The sequence below is a fragment of the Lontra canadensis genome, unplaced genomic scaffold, assembly GCF_010015895.1.
Source record: "Lontra canadensis isolate GAN:19392208 unplaced genomic scaffold, GSC_riverotter_1.0 scaffold14, whole genome shotgun sequence".
NCBI classification, from domain to species: domain Eukaryota; kingdom Metazoa; phylum Chordata; class Mammalia; order Carnivora; family Mustelidae; genus Lontra; species Lontra canadensis.
In genome coordinates this window covers 7,369,132-7,394,320 of record NW_022631008.1, presented here as the reverse complement: position 1 = coordinate 7,394,320, position 25,189 = coordinate 7,369,132, and the positions used below count along the sequence as shown (strand labels likewise).

General features: G+C 46.9%; 1 protein-coding gene across 1 annotated transcript in view; it reads left to right on the top strand.

The window, feature by feature from the left end:
- GABRR2 (gamma-aminobutyric acid type A receptor subunit rho2) overlaps window positions 1-11,924 on the top strand; it is a 40,161-nt gene extending 28,237 nt beyond the window's left edge. Inside the window, exons 3-9 of the mRNA XM_032858103.1 lie at window positions 1,394-1,461; window positions 3,018-3,241; window positions 4,008-4,090; window positions 4,289-4,429; window positions 7,631-7,783; window positions 8,769-8,965; window positions 11,588-11,924. Of these exons, the coding sequence (XP_032713994.1) occupies window positions 1,394-1,461; window positions 3,018-3,241; window positions 4,008-4,090; window positions 4,289-4,429; window positions 7,631-7,783; window positions 8,769-8,965; window positions 11,588-11,899 (1,178 nt within the window). The 3' untranslated portion in view covers window positions 11,900-11,924. The remainder of the gene's footprint in view (window positions 1-1,393; window positions 1,462-3,017; window positions 3,242-4,007; window positions 4,091-4,288; window positions 4,430-7,630; window positions 7,784-8,768; window positions 8,966-11,587) is intronic.
- The last annotated feature ends 13,265 nt before the right edge of the window (window positions 11,925-25,189 follow it).

Sequence of the window (25,189 nt, the reverse complement as noted above, 5' to 3'; positions counted from 1 at the left end):
GACTGAGACTTCTGGTTCTTACTCCATGTTAAGGTCCCTGATCCTCCTTCCCTGCCCATGACCAAAGTTTCAGTACGTTCCAGACCTTCTCATTCCTAAGACCCAGACTCCCTCGGCTACATTAAGGTTCTCCCTGCTCAGACCACAGTGGGTCAGAATGGCCTGGTCCCACACTCCCTGGTGGGATTCAGAGGTCAAGGTTCAGTGGAGAAGGCTTCTAGACAATGCCTTCACCCCAGGAACCCAGTGCTGCTGCCACCTGACTCTCTCAGAGATAGTTTTTTGTCTCTGAGTATAATAGCATGTGTTAATATGCTCGAAAACACAGGTATGTCGTTTTACCCATTCTAGCTTTTTTAAAAAAATTAAAATCTAAAAAACTGGGGGGCCAGGGTGGCTCAGTGGGTTAAGCCTCTGCCTTCAGCTTGGGTCATGATCCCAGGGTCCTGGGATGGAGCCCCACATCGGGCTCCCTGCTCAGCGGAGAGCCTGCTTCTCTCTCTCCCTCTGTCTGCTGGTCTCCCTACTTGTGCTCTCTGTCAAATAAATAAATAAAATCTTTAAAAAAAATCTAAAAAACAATTTATAGAAGTATAACATACACACAGAAAGTATACAAGTTGTAAGTGGAGAGCCCATTAAGTTATCACAAAATGAATGTAACCATCATCCAGCCCAGGAAATACAACAAGATGCCAGAGCTAAATCCACAGCTAAACACAGTTTTGGACATTTTGCCACGGGCCAGGCGGAATTGAGTGTCAAGCTCTTGTGCTATGTACTCTCCTACTCCTCTTCTGACATGTCCTGAAAGGATTTAAAATTCTTGTACAGTATTGTCTTTGGCTGTGATCCAACTGCACAGAGATCTTCTCTCACACCAGATGGAAGGCTTCCAGAAGGCAGGGTTCCGGTTATCTGTTAGGTATTCAGGAGGTATATGAGTGACCGAATGAACCCAGCCCCGGGCATGCAGGTGTTCCAGGCCCAGGTCCGAGGCTCTTAGGGCTCATCTGTCCTTTATAGATGTCACAGGAGGCAGGACAGTGGACCAGGTTCCCTACTGAAACACTAGAGCATTATTCTCTCTACCCTACAGAGATAGTGCGGGGATGTAGGAAGTAGTAACCCAGCTCATCGATTCATGCAACAAACATGGATTAAACATTCACGTTGATCCAGGAAAGACACATAAGGCAGATGGTGTCTCCAACCTCAGGAAGAAAGTTCAGGAACCCAGCATGTCAGGAAATAGCAAGAAAACCCTCATAGAATTTGGACTACTGCTTCACTCTGCCCCAGTCCGTCTCTTCCCCAGGAGGAGGGGGCTGGGGTTGCTGACCCAGTGGTAGATAGAATGGGCCCTTCACCAGTTGGCTTTGCTCTTCTGCAGGCCCCGCTATCCCGGTGGGCGTGGACGTGCAGGTGGAGAGCCTGGACAGCATCTCGGAGGTGGACATGGTACGCAGCGCCCTCGGCTGGCGGGGCAGCCTCAGGGCGGCTTCTGAGGTTAAGGTTCTGAGAGTGCCTGTGGCCGGGGCAGCTGTGGAGGGGGGCAGGCAGGCTGTGTCTGGGTGGGCAGAGCCAGGGCTGCAGAGGATAGACTTGGGGACTGGAAGTTGGATCAGGTGCTGTGAAACTAGAACAGGGGTTCTCAATGATATGGGTCAAAGTAACTTGGAAAGTTGGTTAAATGCAGATTTCTGCGCCCCACCGGAGACTTTCTGAATCAGTCTCCGGGGGGTGAGGCCCAGCCCCTTACATTTTGGACACAGCTCTCACGTGATGGGACCAGTCAGATGAACCTCACTTGGAGGAGCCCGGGAGGGGACGTTCTCAGACAGAAACTCTGCCGTTCACTGCTGCCCAGTGCCTGCCTTGAACATGCCTCCCCTGCGCAGTCCTTGCCGGGGTCCGCGAAGATCAGGCAGTCAGGGAAGGCTTTTGAAGAAGCCTTGTTTCAGTTGAGATGCGAAGGACAGATAAGGAGACAGCGTGGAGAGGGCCACAGGGAGAGCAGGGAAAGGGCCCCGGAGGCAGAAGAAACAGGAGTTCTAGAAGCACAAACTAAAACATCGTAGCACAAAGTGAGGAAGGGGTGGGGGCGGAGGGTTGGGCGGGTGGGGGTGCTCCTGCCCACCAGTGACCCTGCAGGACAGCCAGGAGGGGTAGAGGTGTGCTGGTAAAGCAGAAGTGGGCCCTAGGCTCTGAGACCAGCACCACCAGCAGGCATCCTAACACCTCCACTCCAGAAAAAGGTGTTTGGGAGCACTTCCTTACTTACTCACACTTGCACCTTAGCACTCATGTCTACTGGCTGTGACAAGGGGCCAGCCTCTTGGTTCAAGGCCTCATTGATGCAGGCAAGGAGACACCATTTAACAGAATGAGCTTTCAGGCTAAAATTATAGCAGATATGCAGCTGCCCAAGCCTTCATCCATTCATTGACCCCCCATTTTTGGGGGGTCAATTGACTCCCCTATTTTTCCATCCTGCAAATATTTATTGAGCACCTACTGTGTGCCTTGTCAGGCACCGAGTTAGGACCTGGGGACTCAATGGCACGCAGAACACAATTCTGCCTTTAAAGATTCTTTGAGACCAACACGCAAAACTCTCTTAAACGGGACACTGGGCTGTGAGGGCTTCTCCCAATGCCCGCTCACGTGACACTGAAAGCTTAGCTAATAGGAAAGGAGCCCCGTGTGCTCAAGTCTGGGGAGAGAGAGCAGGACGCCGGGGCAATCTCTTTCTGTGGTCCCCATGGCAGGTTCACAGCTGCAGGTTTCACTCGTAGCCCCTGAGGGAGGGCTGCTTTCTGTACTGGGCTCCCACCCCACCTCCTGCCTGCACAACAATGAGTCCTTCTCTTGCCCAACCTAGTGGCACTGCAGAGGCAGGCAGCCACCGTCCGGCGGCTGAGCCTCTGGTGTGCATTACTTTGGTTGATGACGATGGGTTGTAAGAAAGGCAGCTTGCTAAATACATCTGTCTGGTGTCACCTCCGGCTCCGCAGGACTTCACCATGACCCTGTACCTGCGGCATTACTGGAAGGACGAGAGGCTGGCCTTTCCCAGCACCAGCAACAAGAGCATGACCTTCGATGGCCGGCTGGTAAAGCAGATCTGGGTCCCCGACGTCTTCTTCGTTCACTCCAAACGGTCGTTCATCCACGACACCACCACCGACAACATTATGCTGCGGGTGTTTCCAGATGGGCATGTGCTGTACAGCATGAGGTAATGGTCTCTGGGCTCTTGGTCCAGCGCCATGCTCATACGTATGTCAGCCTGGTTGGCCGCGAAGAGTCAGTCACCATGGTTGGGCCTGTGTCTCTACGGTATGAGCCTCCTGATGTCGGTTAGAACTCTCTGAGGATGAAACGGTCGCCCTAGTAGCAAGCAACTTCCCTGTCACTGGGGTGCTTAAGCTCGGGTTAGGAGACTAGGTAGGCCTGAGTGAGTTGAGGGAGCCAATGACCTTCTAGGCACCTTCCAGGCATGACAGCCTATGGTTCTACTTTATTGGTAATAAAGATTTAAAAAGGCGACAAGAGCAGCTGTTGACTGAGTGCTGTTGCAGCCAGCTTCCAGGCTAACACGAGATGATGCAGGCTTATTCTACATCTTGGCCTGCTGGTAGGGTTCACCAGAACCTGATGCTAATAGCCTTGGGGTGGTGGGTGGGGCGTGATAACCTCCCAGGCAACACTGGGGGAGGCAGCCCATGGGCTGAGGGCCACCAGCAGAGAGGGTACAGGTGTGTGCCCTGACAGCCAACACCCTCAGTGGCTGGGGGACGCAGTAGAGCGCTGATAACACATCCCACGGAAGACGGGACTCTAAAACTTAGGGTCTTGCCATGCAGAGACTGGGGTTTCCAAGCTTCTGAAGCAGCTGTGAGAAGGCAGCCGCTCTTGGTTGTGTCGGTGTTCTTCTTGCTCTGGGCAGGCATATGAGCCAAGAACTCACTGCAGGAGCCAACATGCTTGTTTGGGTTGCCTAGGATTACGGTCACTGCCATGTGCAACATGGACTTCAGCCACTTTCCCCTGGACTCCCAGACCTGCTCTTTGGAGCTGGAAAGCTGTAAGTACCAGTGTTCCCGAAGACAAATCTCCACCTCGTTCCTGCTCCAGTCTTTGTGCCATTTTTGTAACCGTGAGACTGAGTACTGCCTGCCAATGTTAAGGGCTGTTTACTCCAAGGCTGGTGTAGGATTTCCCCGTGGCTTCAGCCACCTCCAAAGCAAAGGAGTCGAATTAACTTATTTTCCTCTCCCCAAAGATGCATATACAGATGAAGATCTAATGCTGTATTGGAAGAATGGGGATGAATCCCTGAAAACTGATGAGAAGATCTCCCTGTCCCAGTTTCTGATTCAGAAATTTCACACCACTTCCAGACTGGCCTTCTACAGCAGCACTGGTAGCTAATGTTTGCCATGGTCTGATCCAAATGTGGAAGAAAATTAGAACCCTCCAGCCTAGGGGCGCCTGGGTGGCTCAATCGTTAAGCATCTACCTATGGCTCAGGTCATGATCCTGGGGTCCCCACATCGGGTTCCCTACTCAGCGAGGAGCCTGCTTCTCCCTCTCCCACTCCTCTTGCTTGTGTTCCCTCTCTTTCTGTGTCTCTCTCTGTCAAATAAATAAATAAAATCTTTAAAAAAAAAAGAACCCTCCAGCCTTGAACTGTCCCATGCCAATGAAAATGAATGTGTATTCCTAAGTCATGCGTAATTCTGCAAAACACAAGCGGAAACATTGATAAGCAGAAATTTTAAAAGTTGCTCTCCTCTGAAATCCCATGGCCAGAGGCAGCCACTCCTCACAATTCAGCACACATCCTTGTGAACACTTTGATTTTCATGATGTAATTGTACAGAAGTGGGGTCCTGTTTTACCTGCTACTCTGTAGTCTGATTTGTTTGACTTAATGACAAGGATGATGGCTTTCTGAGGAAATGTATCTCTTACCTATTTTTAGATCTGTCAACTTATTTATTTATTTACTTGCTTACTTAACTTTAGTGGGGGGAGAGGCAGAGGGAGAGGGAGAGAGAGCATCCCAAGCAGACTCCCCGCTGAGCACGGAGCCCGGTGCGGGGTTCCATCTCACGACCCTGAGATCATGACTTGAGCTGAAATCAAGAGTTGGACGCTTCACGGAAGGAGCCACCCAGGAGCCCCTATAGATTTATTTTTAGTGTTTAATGTAACTCATCTTGGACCCTGGGCCGTGTTTGAAGTTTTGAGAAGATGCCCTTGTCAGTTCTCTAGTCCCACTGTCATTTCCAAGGGCCGTCATAATAAACACAAAGTGGGGGCCTGAAGCAATAGGAACATATTTGCCCACAGTTCTGGAGGCCAGGAAGCTGCAGACCACGCTCCCCGCTTAGGCTGTAGGAAGGAACCCTTCCTTGTCTCTCACTAGGTTCTGGTGGCGCTGCGTTGCTCTAATGCCTGCCTCTGTCGTCACGTGGCCTTCTCCCTGTGTCCCTCTCTGTGTCTTCAAATGCTGCCATTCCTGTATGTCTGTGTCACGGAATTTCCCTCCTCTGTAAGGCTACCAGTCAGTCATTGGATTATGGCCCACCCTAACCCAATATGCCCTCATCTCATCTTGGCTCCATGCGAAAAGACCTTATTTCTGAATAAGGTCACATTCACAGAAAGTGGGAGTTAGGACTTCAGCACATCTAAGGGACACAGTTTACCCCGTGACAACCCTGCAGTAGCTACAGGACTCTAAGGACGTCTCACTTCATTCCCCCTTGCCCGCATGCCGAGAAGCCCAGGCCCTTCCATGCGGAGCTTTTTTGCCCCTGCACGGCTGCCATCTATCTCCCCGTTCCCCTGTCCCCATGCACACCCCTGTGCCCCCAACATCAAGCCCTGAAAAAGACCGAGCCTCAGTCAAAGTGGTGTGAGTCTCCGAACCACGCAATCCGGCTTCACTTTATGCCCACAGTGCTCGTCCTCGTCCCTCTTCCCTTCTCCGCTGGTGCCTATTGTCACCCAATCTTCTTTTCTCATCTCTTCTTGGCAAGTTCAAACCTACTCTCTTTCTAAAACCATTCTTAAGAATGTCTTCTATAACTTTTTACTATGTGTCATTGTTTTGAGTGCTTTAAATGAATTAATAATTTCTACTCAACAAACCTATGATGTAGTTATTATTATGCCTGATTTATAGGTGAGAAAACTGAGACTCAGAAGGATTAAGTTGCTTATTGAAGTCACACAGCTAGCAGGTGGCCAGACAATTTGCCTTAGTCACTCTGTGCTCTCCTCTTGGATGTTTTCTGTATTGAAAGAGAAGCTGGTTTGTTTGTTTATCTTGTCCCCGCTCCTTTCTGGAGTCCAGATTAAAATGCATCTTCTTCTCCCATTATTTATTATGTACCAACAAGGAGCTTTATCATCCCTGCCCCCCACCCCCCGCCCCAACCACCAGGGGCTGCGATCTCACCACAGAGTGCTCTGTTTGGAACACAGAGTGTACATTTTTAAAGCTCTTGGTTCCCTCTTACTGTTTCCAAGGCAACTCTCCCTGGTTTTCTTACAAGGAAAGGATAGTGGAATAGTCCTTAACAGAATGAAGGCAACTCTCAGCCTTTCCAGAAAGACTCTGTACAAACCTAAGGAACAATATGATTTGCTTCATGGGTGCCAATTTAAGTAGGGAAAATAATGCTGAGATGACAGGGCAAAGGTGGTGGGATGAATGAATGATTAGGAGTTTCTGTCATATCTGCAGATCACTGTCTCTTTTCCCACTCCACTAAAAGCCCCTATCTCATTCAAACCACCGAGGGACCTACAGAGTAACCGTGTGTCAAGCTTGTCTGGACCCAGCCTATCATTCCAGCCTCTCACTATGGATCCAACCCTCCCCTCACCTGACTCAGTAGTAACCTTCCATGACAGTCAGGTAGACTTTGTTCCCTCAGCAGCGTTTTTCTGGGGGGCAGCCCGAGTCATTATCCCAGGCTGCCCTGAGCTGGAGAGGGGTGGGTGTGTGCACACAGCTGTAGTCTAATTTCAACATTTGTACTGTCCTTGACACCATCTTTGGTCCCAGTGGTTGGGTATCGATCCTGTGGCTCATTGGACGCCTTACCGTTTTAGTCCTTGTTGACAACCATTCATCTGGTGACGCATGTGGAGACAGGCTGAGCTGACACAACGTATGACAAAGGGGACCGTCATATGGCAGCTCTGCTGGCTCCTGTCCCAGTGGTATTGGCTTCAACAAAATGGAACCAGTCCCGCTTCTTAGCCTCCTGAGTAGTGAGTCCTCAGGAAATACGGTTGTGGGTGGAAAATAACAAATACCAAACAAGCAACTAACCCTAGCTCTCTCTCTACCTTCCCCCAAAATGTTAGGGGAAGAGAAAAGAGGTTAGGTAATGTTGAATAAAACACAACACACATTAGGTAGTGGCAAGATCCTTATTGATAGGAGAGAGGGCTTAGATATTAGGGAGGAGATGTAGTAGAGTAAGTCAACGGATCATTAACTTTCTCCTGAAGATCAGAGCAATGGGGGATTGGGGTCTCCTAAGGAACAGTTTGTTCTTGCCTCTCGAACTGAACCTCACTGGCTTCTTCCTGTGTCCCCCAGGCTGGTACAACCGTCTGTACATTAACTTCACGTTGCGACGCCACATCTTCTTCTTCTTGCTCCAAACCTATTTCCCTGCCACCCTGATGGTCATGCTGTCCTGGGTGTCCTTCTGGATCGACCGCAGAGCTGTGCCTGCCAGAGTTTCTCTGGGTAAAAGCATGTGTTGGGGTGTGGGAGGGTGGTTTCTTTCTTCAGCTGGTCACTATAAAGAGAAAAGGTAAAATCATCATTCAGAGTTCTTAACTGATGGGCTGCCAGAGCCAGAAGGAGCAAACGTTCCTCCTGCCTGCCGCCTTCACCATTTGCACGCTGCTCTCTGTTTCCTAGACTCCTTCATGAAAACCACAGGGAGCTAAAACTCTGTCAGCTTTGCTCCAGTGACTTCAGAAAAATCAAGCCTGTTTGGGGGATGGACTTCCCCCACCAGCAGTCTCAGGGCCCAGTACTTCAATAAATAAGATAATTCTGCAAATGCCAAAACCTTATTTTGTAAATACAAAAATTGTGTTTGTTGGCCTTGGTTGGACAGACTGAGAGTCTGAAGGTAGGGCGGGGTTAGGGGATTTGGGGGAGGGAGAGGGCTGTACTCCCTGGAGTTGTGGTTTTAGTCCTTGCAGACCCAAAATTCCAGAGGGAACGGTAACAGCTTGTCATTGTCAACTTGGAGGAAATCAGCCTGGGATCCGAGAAATGTGAAGGTTTAACCGAGCAAGGCACAATGAAGCAGCTAGCATGACAGGACTCCAGGAATTTCCACAGTCTTCAGAGACTGAATAAATATGGCTCAGAGAGGGAATGAGGCCATTCCCTGTGGTGTGGGCAGTTTCCTTCAGAGGTGTCCTTCAGTCACTGTTTCGCATTCCACGTCTGACGGGGTCCTTTGCTCATCCAATCAGCCACACCACCAACACCAAGGCCCCGAGGGGGCTGACAGGCAAAGGAGACCAGCAGCCTGGAGCAGGCCAGGAGGGGAGCCGCCTGCCCCTAGTGGAGCAGATCTGCAGCCTGGATGTTTCCATGCCCCGGGGGATTTCTTGCTGGGTTTTAGGGAGGATGTAAAATGGTGACTGCGTGACACATGGTGGGGGACAGTGTGTACCCTCGTCAGCAGCTGACCTAACGCAGCCTGTTGCAGGTATCACCACCGTGCTGACCATGTCCACCATCATCACGGGTGTGAACGCCTCCATGCCCCGCGTCTCCTACATCAAGGCGGTGGACATCTACCTGTGGGTCAGCTTCGTGTTCGTGTTCCTGTCAGTGCTGGAGTACGCAGCCGTCAACTACCTGACCACCGTGCAGGAGCGCAAGGAGCGCAAGCTGCGCGAGAAGGCGAGACAAGCTTCATTCACCTCCTGCGGGGGCCCAGGCTGGTTCCACGAGAGTGGCGGGGGCGGAGGGGGATGTGTAGAGCAAGGCATGTTTGTGCAAAATGAGGGAGGATCTCTGTTAGACTAGGTTCTAGCTTCTACCACTAAGGATCCCACAAGGCAAAAAGTCTTTAGACCAAGACTAGGGATAGGAAGACTTGGGTTCTCAGGTCCAACTCTGCCGCTTCCGCTGGGCCTCTGTTTCCTCATCTGTAAAAAAGGTAGAGAGGGGGGCACTTGGGTGGCTCAGTGGGGGGCGCCTGGGTGGCTCAGTGGGTTGAAACCTCTGCCTTCGGCTCAGGTCGTGATCCCAGGGTCCTGGGATTGAGCCCCACGTCGGGCTCTTTGCTCGGCAGGGAGCCTGCTTCCTCCTCTCTCTCTCTGCCTGCCTCTCTGCCTACTTGTGATCTCTGTCTGTCAAATAAATAAATAAAATTAAAAAAAAAAAAAAGTACAGAGGAACTCTCAGCTCACCTTCCTCCCAGGGTTGTTGTAAGGGTCACAGGAGGTAATGTATGCAAAAGTTGTCCTGGAACTGTGGGGTTCTGGACAGACATAAGGTATCACTATTACTATTGGACAAGCTTAGGGAAGGTACCTGCAGATCCTATGACCAGACAAGGAGAGAGTTCTAGAATTAAGAACCCCTGTATTTATCTGTACTCTGACCCAGTGAAAACTCAGGCGCATACAATTTTAGCCTTTAGAATCTTTGGAAATACTATGCTACCTATACCATACTGCACTATCCTATATTAACCTATGGTAGTTATGCGAGAGAATACAAATGGGGAATTTGGGCAGTGCGTGTGGGCCTTTGATAAAGGGAGGGAAAGTCCGTTCCATTCATATTCAGATTCTTCTTCTTCACAGTAAGAAATAAAATGCCAACTTGTTACCAAATCATTGGTCACCATTGCGCTAATCAAAATGGGTGTTTAGCTAGAAGTTATAAAAATCAGGGGACATGAAAATCCCACATTTATGCACATCTAGGTGGCTGGTAGCTCCTTAACATAAGGGAGCTTTAAATTTTCGGAAAAGAGGATGTGTTACCTTTCCAAAAACAGTCTTTCAATGCCCACATTATACCTAAATATATTATAGTAAACCTATATATAGTTCTAAATATTCTACATATATTCTAAATATTTCTACATTGTCTCCAAATAGGCTAGACTGTTTAAGAATTTGTTTAATAAATTCTATTCAAACCTTTTTCACTTTAGCATTTGAATATTCATTCAAATTTTCAATAATCTGCACATTGGTCATTGTCAAGCACTTTTGGATTATATTTAAACACAAATTTTGATTTATAAGCCAATGAACTTTCCTGTCTAGAGCTGTTGGAAAAATAGCAAGCCTTCACCTGACAAGTATGGGCCCATGAATTGTAAGCCGGTGCCAGCTGGAAGCCCACTCTTTGCTGACTCATATTGTGAGGGGAAGGGTAACCATTTCCTTCCTCCCAACTCATAATTTCTTAGAAACATTTTTTTAAAAGATTTTATTTATTTATTTGACAGACAGATCACAAGTAGGCAGAGAGGCAGGCAGAGAGAGAGAGTGGGGGGAAGCAGGCTCCCTGCAGAGCAGAGAGCCCGATTCGGGGCTCGATCCCAGGACCCAGGGATCATGACCTGAGCTGAAGGCAGAGGCTTTAACTCACTGAGCCACCCAGGTGCCCTTTAGAAACATTTTCATACTTGCAGAAGCAGGCACGTCCATAGACTCTGCACTTATACTCAACACTTGTTACCGTTTTGCCATTTTTTCTGTGAGCTCTTTCTCCATATAAATGTATTTTTGTCTGTGCAGTTGAACCATTTAGAAATGCATTGCTGGCACCGGGAACTTTAATGCTTGACTGTAACTCTTTAGAATAAGGACACTCTCCTCCCTAGTCATCTTTTGATTCATGCACAAAGACGTGGAGACCCACAACTGGAATCAGAATGTATGGGTTTCTTATTTTTTTAAATATATTTTTAAAAGATTTTATTTATTTATTTGAGAGACAGAAAGAAAGAACGAGCAGGGAAGGAGCTAAGGGAGAGGAAGAGGAAGAATCTCAAGCAGATTCTGAGCTGAGTGTGGACCCTGATGTGGGGCTCAATCCAGCGACCCTGAGATCATGACCTGAGCTGAAATCAAGTTAGAGGCTCAACTGACTGATCCATCCAGGTGCCCCAGAAGGCATGGGTTTAAATTCCTGACTCTGACACTAGCTGTGTAATCTCAGGAGAATTGTATAGCCTCACTGGTTCTTAGTTTTTGCTTCTGCAATTGAGGGCGTTTAGACTCAGTCAGTCATTCTGGGCCCTCAAATGAATGGTAGAATCACCTGGGGAGCTTCAAATTGATTAGCTGAGACTGAAGCCTCAATGTGGCCATTTTAAAGAGCTCCCGGGCGATTCTAATATGCAGAGAATCATTGGACTGATCTCTGGAGATCCTTCTAGTTCTGCCTTTCTATGGTTCTGAGTAGCCAAAGGGCTTTGATCTGGGCCCAGGCCACTGCCTCAGCCCCTCCACAAGGCCTAACCATGACTGACACCTTCCTTGTGTTTCCTGCCCGCAGTTCCCGTGCATGTCTGGAATGCTTCCCTCAAGAACCATGATGCTGGACGGAAGCTACAGTGAGTCTGAGGCCAACAGCCTTGCCGGGTATCCGAGAAGCCATATTCTGACAGAGGAAGAAAGACAAGACAAAATAGTGGTCCACCTGGCTCTGAGCAATGAATCCAACTCCTCCAGGAAGAAGGGGTTTCTGAAGGGTCACGTGGGTCTTCGCATCTTCCAGAACACACACGCCATTGACAAATACTCCAGGCTGATATTTCCTGCCTCCTACATATTTTTCAACTTAATTTATTGGTCAGTGTTTTCCTAGGGGCCCCGAGGCCCTGCCTGGAAAAGGACATAGATATCTACGGGGCCTGGCCAGCCGTCCGCAATGGACCCGCTGACCATGCTCCCCTCAGCAGACGGAGCTGTAGCTCCTGGGCCACCATGGCAGCGCCCCCTTCCTTAGGGGCCCTCCAGCTGCCCTTCCCCTGACCTCGTGGGTTTGCTCCTCATTAATGCTGTGTTCTGTGTCCTAATTAATACCTTTCTGGGACTTCTTCTGTTCTTGTGTGTAAACAGGTTCATAAGAGCCCCCACCCCTATAAAATGACTCAAATGCCTCCTAGATATTCTGAGACCCTAATGAAGCCTACAATTCAGTTGTGAAGGGACAAGGAAGAATAAAGGGCAAACTTAGAGGTTTTCTGGATAGGAGATGAGAAATAGGATTCAAAAGAGGAAATTTAAAAAAAACTGTAAACCCATACCACTAGATTAAGTGCCTACCTAGGAAGGAAAACATGCTCAGATCCCAGATAGGAAACGAGTCCTGGGTGAGTCTGGCAACTCTCGTGATTTTGCAATCCATTCAACCATTCATTAAATATTGAGTACCCACCCTGTGCCAGGTCCTGTGGAAATGAACAAATAGAAGTCTCTTTTCTTAGAGAAACTTCTCTAAGCCTGCACTCATTCTGTGTATGGCAGAGGGTACTTCCACCCTTCTCTCTCCCTCAACCCCCACTGATCCCACAGATCCATTCTGTTTGCTGGTGCTTTTACTCCCTAGGTCTGTCTAGAAAAGCACCTCCAGTCTCTTAGGAGATCCTCCTGAAGCCAACTTAATCCTTCTTTCCTGAAATCTCCACGTAAGACAAGTCCTGTGCTGGGGAGAGGGCCAGGGGCTTGAGAATTGGTAATAACAGAACTTCGTCTTGGGGAGGAAGGAGCCTGGGTCTGCTGTTGAATTGTGTTCTGTATGCCATCCTACCTCTCTTTCTGAGCTTCTCCCCCAGCAGACAGATGTCCTTAATGGTCCCTGTGTCTGAGCCCTGCCCCCACCCCCGGAACTCTCTAACCAGAAATGCTCCACATCCTCGAATGGTTTCTCCCTTCCACAAGGTAGTGACTTTCCTCTAATGTAGCTAAGCTCAGATTAGGAAAGCAATCTGATTAATTGAAACTACTGAAGGTCGTGAATGACCATTTCTCTTAACCCTAATTTAGGTGTTTGCTAGTTAACTCAAGCGAACCCCCAATTGGTAGTATTTATGGAAAGATAAAGAACATGATTTTGAGAAGGGGGCCTTCGGTTTGCGTTATAGCGCTTGGAATCAGAGGGCTGTTTTGGTGTCCAGCTCAGAGGTCTTGCTAAATAAAAGAGGTTGTTCTGCTCTTTCCCTCTTACCTACTGCCCCTTCCACCTTCCTGCCCAGGGTCTGGGGGTCTGGTTCTTTGGTCACGAGCGTACGAATGGTGCAGCAAAAGAGAGGATAACCCTGCCTTAGGTCAGGTGAGCTCTGGCCCGTGCAGTCTGCTCCACAGCTCCTGCCCCCCGGGGGGCAGGGATTTTTTAGTTCCTGAGGATTAGAGCAGAAGAGCCTCCAGAAGTTTCAAGACAGGGGCCCGTAGATGCCTGATCCTCTCCCGGCTCACCACAACTGCCACCCAGTTGCCCTATGCATCCCAGCTTTTCCACTCTTTATTCTCAGCAGCCTCCCTACACACCTCTGTTCCCATACCTTGTGCGATCCTGGTCCCAGACACCTCCTTGCTTCACCACTCCATCGCCCATGTGGAGGGCCAGACTCCGCTCTCTGGCTACCAGCCCTGATCTGAAGTGTGGCCTGCAGCCCACCGGCCCAGAGCTGGTGTGATCGGGGCAGGGATTTGAGGAGATCAACTCTCAGGAGGATGGGCTCTAGGCAACAGCATGGCACAAGTTATCTCGGCAGTGGCCAGTTTGGGAAGTTCCCAAGACCACTCTCAGGTTTTAATATTTAACTGGGAGGACTCTCAGAACTCAGAAAAGCCATTAAACTCAGGTTATGGTTTAACATGGTGAAAGGATACAGATTAAAATCAGCAAAGGAAAGCAGCCTTTACGGCAGGGTATGGGAGAAACCAGGCAGAGAACTTAAACTTCAACTCTTACCCAGTACAGCTGTGCAGTCAGTGCTGCTTTCTCCCAGATGTGATGTGTGACAATATGCACCGAGTACTGCCAACCGGGGAACATACCCACGTCCAGCAAGGTATGGACATGGGTCCATCTAACTGCTTGCCTGGCTCGCCTTAGTTTCCAGCCCTTCCAGAGGCTGAGCTGACAACTCTTAGCCTAAGGTCTCAACCATAAATCACATCGTCTGTATAGACTATCTGGTATGGCCCAAGGCTTCCAGCTAAACAAAGACCCTCCTATTAGAGCCTCCTCTAAGGGCTTAGAAATGATCTCCCAGAAGCCGAGGCCATGGCCTGAATCTTTTCTTTAGTCAAGGCTGATTGTTCACTGCACAGCAATTGTTTATTGACAATTGTTTATTGGTGATGTTGATTGCTTTGCTGCTACTATAGATCCATGCACTAACATCTTAAAGCATCCCAGCACCAGATGTCCTGATCCAGAATAGGAGATAGTCCAGCTGTGGGAAAGGGGACTGGTAAAGAACAGGGTATACAAATACCTACAAAGTAAAAAGGTTAAGCGCTACTGTAGTGGTTCAAAGTGTAGTGGGAGTTCTGGGGAAAGAATGATTTCCACTGGGAAGAGAGGATCTTGTGGAGAAAACAGCCCCTGAGGTACCCCTTGAAGACTGGAGATTTCTAGAAGATGTACATGCTAGACATACATATTGAAAAAGTACATGCTATCCAACTTTTCATTTCAGCTCAGATCATGATCTCAGGGTGGTGAGATGGAGCCCTGCATCAGGCTCTGCGCTCAGCAGGGAGTCTGCTGGAGATTCTTTCTTTCCCTCATCCTCTGCTCCTCCCCACTCCCTCATCCCCCATCCCTGCTCTCTCTCCCCACCTCTCTAAAAAAAAAAAAAAAGGACAGAAAAAAGAAAATACATTCTAGATCTGTGCTGTCCAATATGGTAGCCACTAGCCATGTAGCTATTTAAATTTAAAGTAAAATTAAAAGTGCAGTTCTTGCTACTGCACTGGCCATGTTTCAAGTGCTCTGTTCGATAGCCACATGTGGCTAGTGGCTGTTGTATTGGATAGTGCAGACCCATAGAATATTTCCATAAACACAGACAGTTGTCATTAGATAATGACATTGTAGATGAAAAGTTCGGTCTGAGCAAAGACATGAGAAAGGCAGGAAAGTTTGGTGTTGCAGAGTATAGGGTTTGTGGGACAAGTCATCCCCGTTTTGACTGGATCCTAGGCTATGAGAAGAGGAAGTGAAAGACTAGCCCTTTCCACAACACTAGATATCATGGCAGGTTCCCCAATGCCAGTGCCAATGAGGACAGCTTCCACTCCATGGAGCTGTCTGGCCCCAAACCACTGGATTTCCCAGCCTTGTCCACAGATGAAGAATGAAACTATGTAAACAAAGATTATTGGATGGTACAGGGCATCTGGACTTGTTTAAAAGTTTTTACTCTCTATAGACTCTCTTAGGCCACAATGGAGCTCAAAGAATGATAATTATGTTGTTATTAAATATATTCTATTACTATTGTTGTCTTCTTTAATTCCAACACTACTCTGCTTCTGGCAACATTGTCTTCATAAATTGAGGCTCGTATAATATGGTGGCCCATTCACACTTCAAAAAAATAAAGATATATATATATATAACTAGCTTATACAATTAACATATTCATGATCATAAACAGCATTTTTTCATGGGGGACCATGATACAGTGAAACCACTGTATTTAGCACTGCCTTATTGCAGTGTAAAAGAGTCTGACTCTATTTGAGAAAAGGAGAAAATTAAAGGAGGGAAAGAGGAGACAATAGTAGGAGTACAAAAAAAGGAACTAAGGAAATGTTGAGAACACGGAATGATTTGAGACAGGAAGACAGGAGTAAACATAATTGTAATCAGGGAGGCTGGAATGATACTTTATTTCACTGAATCTATGGTACCATCAGTGTGCGATGCACCTATATTTTATGTATTATTAAGAAAAAATGCTACTAAGTAAATTGTAGCATGCCAGTGATTATGAGTCCCGATTTTACCAATGTTGAATTGTGAAAGATTATGCATGTTAGAATAAAAGAAATAGGCATTATACAAAAGCTGGTGATTGGACATACTTCTTTGACACCATGGAGCCAAGAGTTACTAGGCTCTTGTCTTTGGGGTCTTGTGTCCAGGTCAGGGATGGGGTGATGGCAGATAAAGAAATAAATGGGAGGGGCACCTCGGTGGCTTAGTCAGTTAGGCATCTGCCTTCAGCTAAGGTCATGATCTCTAGGTCTCAGAGCCCTGCGTCGGGCTCCCTGCTCACTGGGGAGCCGCTTCTCCCTTTCCCTCTACTCCTCCCCTCTTCTCTCTCTCTCTCTAATAAATAAATAAAATCTTAAAAAAAAAAAGAAAGAAAGAAAAAGGAAACACTTTCAGGGATTAAGAAGCTTACAGTGGGTGTATTTCAAAGGAGGAAGAGATCATAGGCTTTGAGGAATAGATCCTATTTGTGGTCAATTCTGAACAACGGATAGATATAATTTCAGCTAGTGGAAAAGGTGGGAAGGGGATGGTAACATGGCAGAAGGAAAGCTGAGCTGTGTTCAGAAGGCAATGGGCAGATACCCTACCAAATATACAAAAGTCTCATGTTCTCATCCTCCTAGTTCTTGACCCTGGAATCAATGGTCCTTTCAGGTTCATTCCACTTAGAATAAACCTGGGAAAGTTGGGGCGCCTGGGTGATGCAGTTGGTTGAGCATCCAATTCTTGGTTTCAGCTCAAGTTGTGATCTCGGGGTTGTGAGGTTGAGCCCCACTTTGGGCTCTGTGCTCAGCACGGAGTCTGCTTGAGCTTCTCTCCTTGTCCCTCTGTGCCTCTCTTTCTCTCTTAAGTAAATCTTTTTTAAAAGGGGCGGGGGAGGAATAAACGCAGGGAAGAAATTTGTCTGGTCCATTCTGAGTCACACATGTTGAAGATGATGAGAGTTCTGTGTTTTGTGTACATTTAGAATGTTAGAACTTGGGACTCCTGGGTGGCTCAGTCAATCAAGCATCTGCCTTCGGCTCAGGTCATGATCCCAGGGTCCTGGGATTGAGTCCTGCATCAGGCTCTTTGCTCAATAGGGAGTCTGCTTCTCCTCTGCCTGCTCTGCCAGCAGCTCTCCCTGCTTGTGTGTGTGCGCACGAGCCCTCTCTGGCAAATAAATAAATAAAATCTTAAAAAAAAAAAAAAGGAAGGTTAGAACTTTTCAAAAACATTAGATTTTGGTTCCATCTCTTTGTAAACATCTGTCGAAGGGAGAACCGGGAATTCAAAAAATGGAAAGCTGCAGAGTTTAAGGAAACCAATAAGGCAAAAAAGAATGATAATTCAGTTATGTGTGAGAGCTACAGGCCACGTGCTGACATAACAGAGCCTGGGAAACCAGGGGAAAATAGCTATTCCATGGGGAAGGTGAGGAGTTTGGGACTTGCAGACAGGTAGAGATAGATGTGAATGAAAGTTATAAATGTTAGTCTGGGGCTGGAGGGAGGTAAGCATTTGGGACTGCCCTCCTATATGAAACTATCCAAGTGGATGAAACTCCAGGAGCAAAGCAGAAGAGAGGAGGTCTGCAGACAAAACCTTAGGAGTATATATTTATGCAGGGAGAGAAGGACTGATCAGGGAAGTAGAAGGAGAACAAGAAGACTGTTGTGTCATGGAAAATGGAAGAAATGTTCAAATGGAGGAGAGTTCAGCTGAGGGCAATATTAACCATAACAGTTGAGAAGGGTAAAGACTGAACAGACAAGGCAAGATGGAGGCCAGAGGTTCGGTGGGATCAAGCACACGCTGCATGTTAAAGAAGAGGGACCCTTCTCTTACCTGTAAGTAAGTACCTTCTCTTACCTGATTTTTGTAGATAGAAGGGGAAATGCTCCAAGGATTATGACTATTTATGATGGAAAGAATATTCTGGACTTGTTTTCTTAGAGGATTTTAAAATAACATGGTGACTGGTTGAGGGTTGTGGTCTCAGTTGTTGGTTCTCTAAACTATTCTATTGGAATTTAGGGGACTGGTCTGAAAAAACAGTGTTTATAACCTGGTCACCAGGTCTGTGGACAAGGAACAGTCTTGAGGACTTGTACCATCCTCTGTCCCTGCATGCATGGGGTGGACACCTCCAGGAGACAGTGTGGCTACTGCCTCTATTGCAGAAGATAGAGCAGATGTTAAAGCAACCTCGTTGTATAAAGGGCCAAGTATTGAGTGTATTGTTTGTGCTTGGCACCATGGTGAGGATAGGATATATGATTCCCAATATGATTTTCATGTAAACCCCGCTAAGATGGGAAGGATTGCCCCTATTACATCCCCACTAATATCTAATACAAGTCTCATGTGACACCGAACCTTTGTAAAGACATGAAGACCCAAGGAAATGGTTAAACCTGAGTGTTTTTGTGCTTGATTTGATGAAGAGTGAAGAGTGGTGGGAAGATGTCATAGGACAAAGGGTATGAGGTAAGTGTAGTAAATTGGGGGGTGTGGGGGACTTAGCAAGGCCTGTTTCTTCAGATTTCTCTCTGTGTCCCTTCATCTTTGGAGATAAGAGTGCTCCTTTCCTCTGGGTGTGGAGAGGACGGTGTCTCATAATATGACCTGCTTCAGGGGATGGTGGAAACTCCTTCCTGCACAAACCGCTTCTCAAATTCCTTAATCTTGAAATAGTCAGTAAGCTATATTGGGGGGATTTTGTGTCCTGTTTAAAAGGTACAGACCAGGGACTCCTGGGTGGCTCAGTTAGTTGAGTGACTGCCTTCGGCTCAGGTCATGATCCTGGAGTCCTGGGATGGAGTCCCGCATAGGGCTCCCTGCTCGGCAGGGAGTCTGCTTCTCCCTCTGACCCTCCCACTTCTCATGCTCTCTCTCTCTCTCTTAAATAAAATCTTAAAAAAATATATTAAAAAATAAAAAAGGTACAGACCAGGAGAATTCATATCCCCACCACAACCCCTGGAGAGTTCTTCCCCTTTTCCTCCCATTGTCAAAGAGCAGACACCTGTGGTTGTGGGATTTACACTGGACTGGAAGCAGCTGGAACCCCCATTTCCACCCCCACACCAACCACTAGGAAATGTGACATGAGTCAAAATTGTTCCCACAAGGAAGGCTGAGCGCGCAACCCCTCTGATGCAGTGGCCTGTTTGCACAGAGACCTAAATCCCGTGCCAGGAGGGTCCTATGTCCTAGCTTGTCCAAGCCCCAGAGCTACGGGTGAGCATCTGCACCAGCAGTATAAAAACATTCCCCATTAGCAGATTGGATAAAGCACTCAATCCTCACCCTCAGACCTTCCAATGTCATTATGAAATGACATTTGGGTCAGCCACTGAGAACATTAGGTTTGGGATTTATTTTAAAAGAGAAAATGAAAAATAAACCTTGGCTGTAGAAAACCATTGTTTAATCTAAACTGACCAGGTTTATGGTGACAATGCTCTTCTCCACCTTGTCCATTTAGTCTAAGGCCTCTCAAACTCTGCTGTCCATATGAATACCCCAGGGGTCTCAGGAACAAACACACACACATGGTTGGGGGAGGGGCACCCAGGATTGTGCATTCCCAACAAGCACCTTGCAGATGTTCACTTTGCTGGTCGGCAGGCCACGCTTCAAACGACAAAACCCTAGGGACCTCTGCTCATCCTTTAAAGTTGAGCTTAAATGTCACCTCCCCTCTGTTGGTTTCCTGACATCTTCCTTCCCAAAGCAGAATCAATTACTATGTTACTGGTGCTCCCAAAGCACTTTGTGGGCATTTGAGCATTAAGAAATTTCCTTTACATTGTGATTATCCTCTTTAATCCATGTTTTCCTAGCTTTGGCCAAGCAATGGTCCCCTGGAACAAGGCAATGGACCCAGCCAGAATGGGGGGGACAGTGAGGAAGGAAGAGAAGCTCACCTTTCCTCTTTTCCCAACAACTTTTTCATGCTGCTCTTGAGTAAACCAACCAGCCCAACAAAGAATACCCACTATGAGCAAGTGCCCTTTTAATCCTTTCAAGAACCCCATGAAGTACAGTTCACAGAGGAGATAAGAGGGAAAGATAGCAAGTTACAGGGCCAGGACTGAATCAGGACTACTGACCCCAAGTCCTTTCAGTTTTCATGGTTCCCTGCAGGAAGGCTGTGGGGTCCAAGAAACAAAGACCCCCAGGGAAGCCTCAGTCTTCTCCCATTAGCACTGCTCGGATCAATCCAGAAGGTACCTGGCTTCCTGGTGGCCCAGGTGGAGGAGGTTAGAGATTGGGAGGGACAAGCAGGCACCAAGGGCCCACAGAACTTTGGGCCTCTGAACTGACTTCAGATTTGCCCCTAAAGAAGTGCCCAGCCTTGTGCCTGGTCTTCTGGCTGCCAGCCTTCACCCTCTTCTCCCTGTCCCAATCACCTGCCTCTTCCCTAAGAGAACACCACAGCTCCACCTCTGGAAGCTGACAGCAGCTGGCACAATAGCCCCCTTTCTCCCCTGATGCCCGCTCTGCCATTGTAGGGCTGGAAAGCGCAACATGGCCACAGCCCTTTTTCATTCCTCCTGTGAGCAGAGAGAGTGCGTGCGGGTGAAAGCTGCAACAGAGGACAGAATCACACATGTAATAAGCCCCAGAATTAAGCTCCAAGGGACAGGGGTTTCCATCTGTATTCTTAATTGCTGTGTCTTAGGGCATTTAACGGTGCTTGGTACATGGTCGATGCTCAGCAAATATTGGTGGAAGGAATGAATGACTAACTACTCTTTGTTAAGTACCCATTATGTGCCTGATGTCATGCTGGCTGCTTTACTTGCACAATGTCATTTCCTGTCAGCTACGGAAATGTCTTATTCATGCTCGGTATGGAGGCAGGAGTCTGGAGATTCAGTGAATGCATTTTGCGAGCTGAGTGACATTGAACACTGTACTTGATCTCTCTGAGCTTTAGTTTCTCCATCTGGAAAAAAAAAAGGCAGTAATTCTGGTCTCTTTGGTTGGATATGAAGAGTAAGTTAATGTGTTCAAAGTCCTCAGTCCAGGGCCCAACCCAGAGATAGACAAGGAGAGGAACAGGAGAGGGCATGAGGAGGAGGAAGGTGAAGAAGGCAAAGGAGAGGAAGGAAGAAAACATTTAAAATTGCCCTACAGCCCAAACTATCCCTTCCATCTGTAATTGCAATAATTTCTAAAACAACAAAAATTTTAACACTGACCTGATCTCAGAGTATATAAAATTCCTCACAAGAGAACCCAGTTTGCATTTTACCCACACATTTTCCTCACAAGGACAGATGAAAACTTTGTCATGGACCAGTTGGTGCTCTTGGGTACCATCTTTCCAAGAGGAGGACTCGTTCTTCATTTTGCCGCGGAAAGAACAAACCCAGGGAGGTTGAGTAGCTTGCATAATGGCAGACAGATAGTTTTTAGAGGAAAAATGTTTACCCAGATACTCTCTTTTGCCAGGTACAGAATTTAAATTAGTTAATATTCATCAAATGACATGAATTTGTAACAGCATATGACCTGGGTTAAGACCTCTTTTGGCCAGAGATTCCGTCCTCTCAGCCTTCCGACCCCTTGGGACACCTATGAGTGCCCAGACTTCATGTATTTTCTACGAAGTTAGAATGATAAGATGGGTCACGTCTCACGTCTCATAATTCACTGAATCATGCTTTTCACTGAGCTTCCTAGAGCATAGCTCTGGGCTCGGGAAAGCTCCTTTGAAAAAAAATTGCTTGATGTTGTTGAATATTATCCAGATCAATACATTTGCTTTTAGTGAGACCCTCTGACCTTTGACCTCATGGTCCAAGATGGTGGTAGGAATCCTAGCAGTCGTTTCTGCAACTGAAGAAGCAGGACGCTTAAGGGGAGGAAGAAGGAAAAATGGAGCATCCTTTCAATGAAACCTATCTTTCAAGGAAAGTTCCAGGAGGCTGTCACACACTTTCTCTTTGGCTAGAACTTGGTCCCATGGCCACATCTAGCTGCAAAGAATGCTGGGAAATTTACTCTGAATAAGCATATACTTAGCTAAAAATAAGGAATTCTGGAAGAAAAGGAAAAACATATAGTGTAGAAAAGAGCAGCTCCTGCCATACCACCCAAGAACACCCCCACTTGTTTCTATGAAGCCCCAGCTGAGAAGAGTTAGGAAGGTCATAAGTAAGGACAAAATGTTCAGCCATTGCCTGGCTCCATCCCTCCCCCCTCACCCAGATAACTCTTGTTCCTATCTCAAGTGTGAAGCAGGGTAGAGATACATGGGTCTTTCTAAAGAATTGTGTTAATGCCAGAAGCTTCTGTTACTACTGAGCTCAGAGTCTTGGAATGTTTCTATGCCTAGAAATAGGACCTGGGCACTGAGTCCCTGCCATCATTTATTTTGAAAGAGGGCAGGAGTTTTCCTTTACCCCAACTGCCGATTTTAGGGACAAGCAAACGGGGTCTGCAAGTCCAAGGTAATTCTCCTTGGATGGTAAAAGCCTCAAGCTCCTCCTGCCACTCATTCCCACCCCCCACCCCCCACCACATGACTTCTCTCTCCAGAGGCTGTGCTGGCCTGCCCTCCCCACACTCTAAGGGGGCCTCGATTATTAGAGGCAAGAAAACAAAACAAAGCCTCTGAGGTGATTCTTATTCTGGGGTTGTTTTCCCAGGAATAATGAAGGGTTTGCCATGAGTCACCCCCATCCTCTTAGTTAACAGTAGGACATTGTTTTGAGATCTCCCTCTGATCTAAAGGATGTAAAGGGGACACAGAGGAGAGCTTCTTCTGAGTTGGGATAGCTTTAGACATTGAGTCGATAAGTAAATATGACATACATGTATTAATAATAATGTCAGAGTGAGGTGAGGAGCTGAGGCTTATTGTTCCAGAGGCTCTTTTTTTAATTGAATTGAATTTATTTATTTGATAGATCGAGAGAGCGCACAAGTAGGCAGAGCAACAGGCAGATGGAGAGGGAGAGGGAGAAGCAGGCTCCCTGCTGAGCAGGGAGCCCGATGATGCTGGGCCTCCTCCCAGGACCCTGGTCATGCCCACTGGGTAAACACTTAACCTACTGAGCCACCCAGGAGCCCCTGGAGGCTCTTTCTTGATAAAAGAAACAAGACTACATTTAAAAACAACATAATGTGATTCGCAGTGTGTTGTTAGTTAATAGTTTAGTAATCTGGACCATTTGTGTGCCTGTGGTTCAAGTTACTGCCTACCTTGAGGTCATAATGTCCAAAAACAAAGGCATCTTTCGTTTTCTACAATACTCTTCTGTTTTTGTCTCCTTCATGTTAACCAATAGTCCACGGGGATATGGGTAGCTAAATGGTGGGCATGGCTAGTCGTATCTGTATTTCTGGAAAAGGTACCTTTTATTTATTTATTTATTGTTTGTTTAATTTTTATTTTAATTCAAAAAGCTACCTTTTAATAAAGTATTTATTATTAGATAACTGTATAAATTACCTATGGCCCACAGCTTTTATTGAGGTCACTGCAGTACGAATGCACCCATCTTAAGGTGAGAACGGTTCAGCGAGTTTTAACAAGCGCATATACCCTCTAACCTGACTTCCTGTCAGGAGACATTTCTGACACCTCACAGAGAATTCTCTAGTGCCTTCTTTCCAGTCAGTCCCTCACGTCTGCCTTTCCCTGACCTCACAACCACTGTTCTGGGATCTGTCACCATTAGATTTGTTTTGTCAATTCAAAAACTTCGTGTAAATGGAATCATAAAGCATGTTGTCTTTTGTGTCTGGCTTTTTCCATTCAGCGGCCATTTTGGAGATTCCTTCATGGTGTGGCAAATATCGACCGCTCAGTCCTATCTACTGCTGAGGGGTATCCCATGGTATGAATAAACCGTGATTTCTGGATCCATTCTCCTGTTGATAGACATTTAGGTCATTTTCAGTTTGGAGAAGTAAAGCTTTTTATAATAGTTATAATAATTTAACTAAGTGCATAAATAATAAATGTATAACTTATAAATAAAGGAGCTGACAGAGATGTGTGAGTATGTGCCTGACTTATCACAGAAACATGTGCCTCAAAGATACTCCGTTAAGCTCAGAGGTAGCAAAGTCGCAACCGGAACTGTGCCTCGTGTAGATTCGGGATTGAGTGAGGAATCACGGAAGATGGTGGGACAAAGCGAAACATTACCAATCCACACACTTTAAAAAAGTTGTTATCTACCAATTGCCATCAAATGAAGAATGTAGGCTTGGCTTGAAAATGAATTTTATAATTTAGAGACGAGTCACTCCTGATGGGCTATTAATGGCTCCATTTTACAGTGGAGAAAATTCTTGGACCCTTAGTTTTCTTATGTGTAAAATGGAGACACTAGTTCCTCCCTCACAAGTTTTTTGTTTTTGTTTTTTTGAGAAGCAAATGAGAGAATGCATGCAAAGAATCTATCAGCTCAAAGCTTTGTGTGAGTGCAAAGTGCTAGTGTTGTCGGTGACACAATCACACAGGTTTCCCTCAAAAGATGGCAGTGGAGTATTTCACATGTGTTATGCTTTTTTTTTAAATTTATTAACTCATTTACCTTCCTAAGAGGTAAATACTATTGCTATCATTCCCATTTTCCAGATGAAGAGCTTGAGGCGCAGAGACCACACGGGTATAAATGGCATACATGGGATTTTAATCCGTAGAGCTGGCATGAATCTGAGCTGTTACTATTGTACCATCTGCCTTTCTAAAAAGATGTCATTATACCTCCTCCCTACAGCTCACTTTACAGTAATTGTCTACATCCACAGCCTTTATTTCCTTGTGGGAGGGCTGCTATATTCAGATTTGTTGGCCTGCTCTCTATAAGATACAAGAAGGAAGCTGAAAGCTTGCCTAAAATCTCAGGGATTTCCCATATTGGTCTTTCTGGAGTTTGCAGGGAGACTGCCGGGTCAGCCACGCCCTCAGCAAATACTCTATGAGACAATCAGAGCCACCCGCAGGACAGAACAGATCCTGGGAGCTCCTACTTGAGGCCGTCTTTCCCGGGACACATCTGAGCTGGGAAGCACGCTGTAGCCCTGAATGCTGAGAAGGAAGCATCCCCGTGTCCAAGGCCCTTTGGTCACTTACTGGAATGTCTCTGTCCTCACCTGGACATTTGGCCTTGCTTCTCGTAGACCACTCTT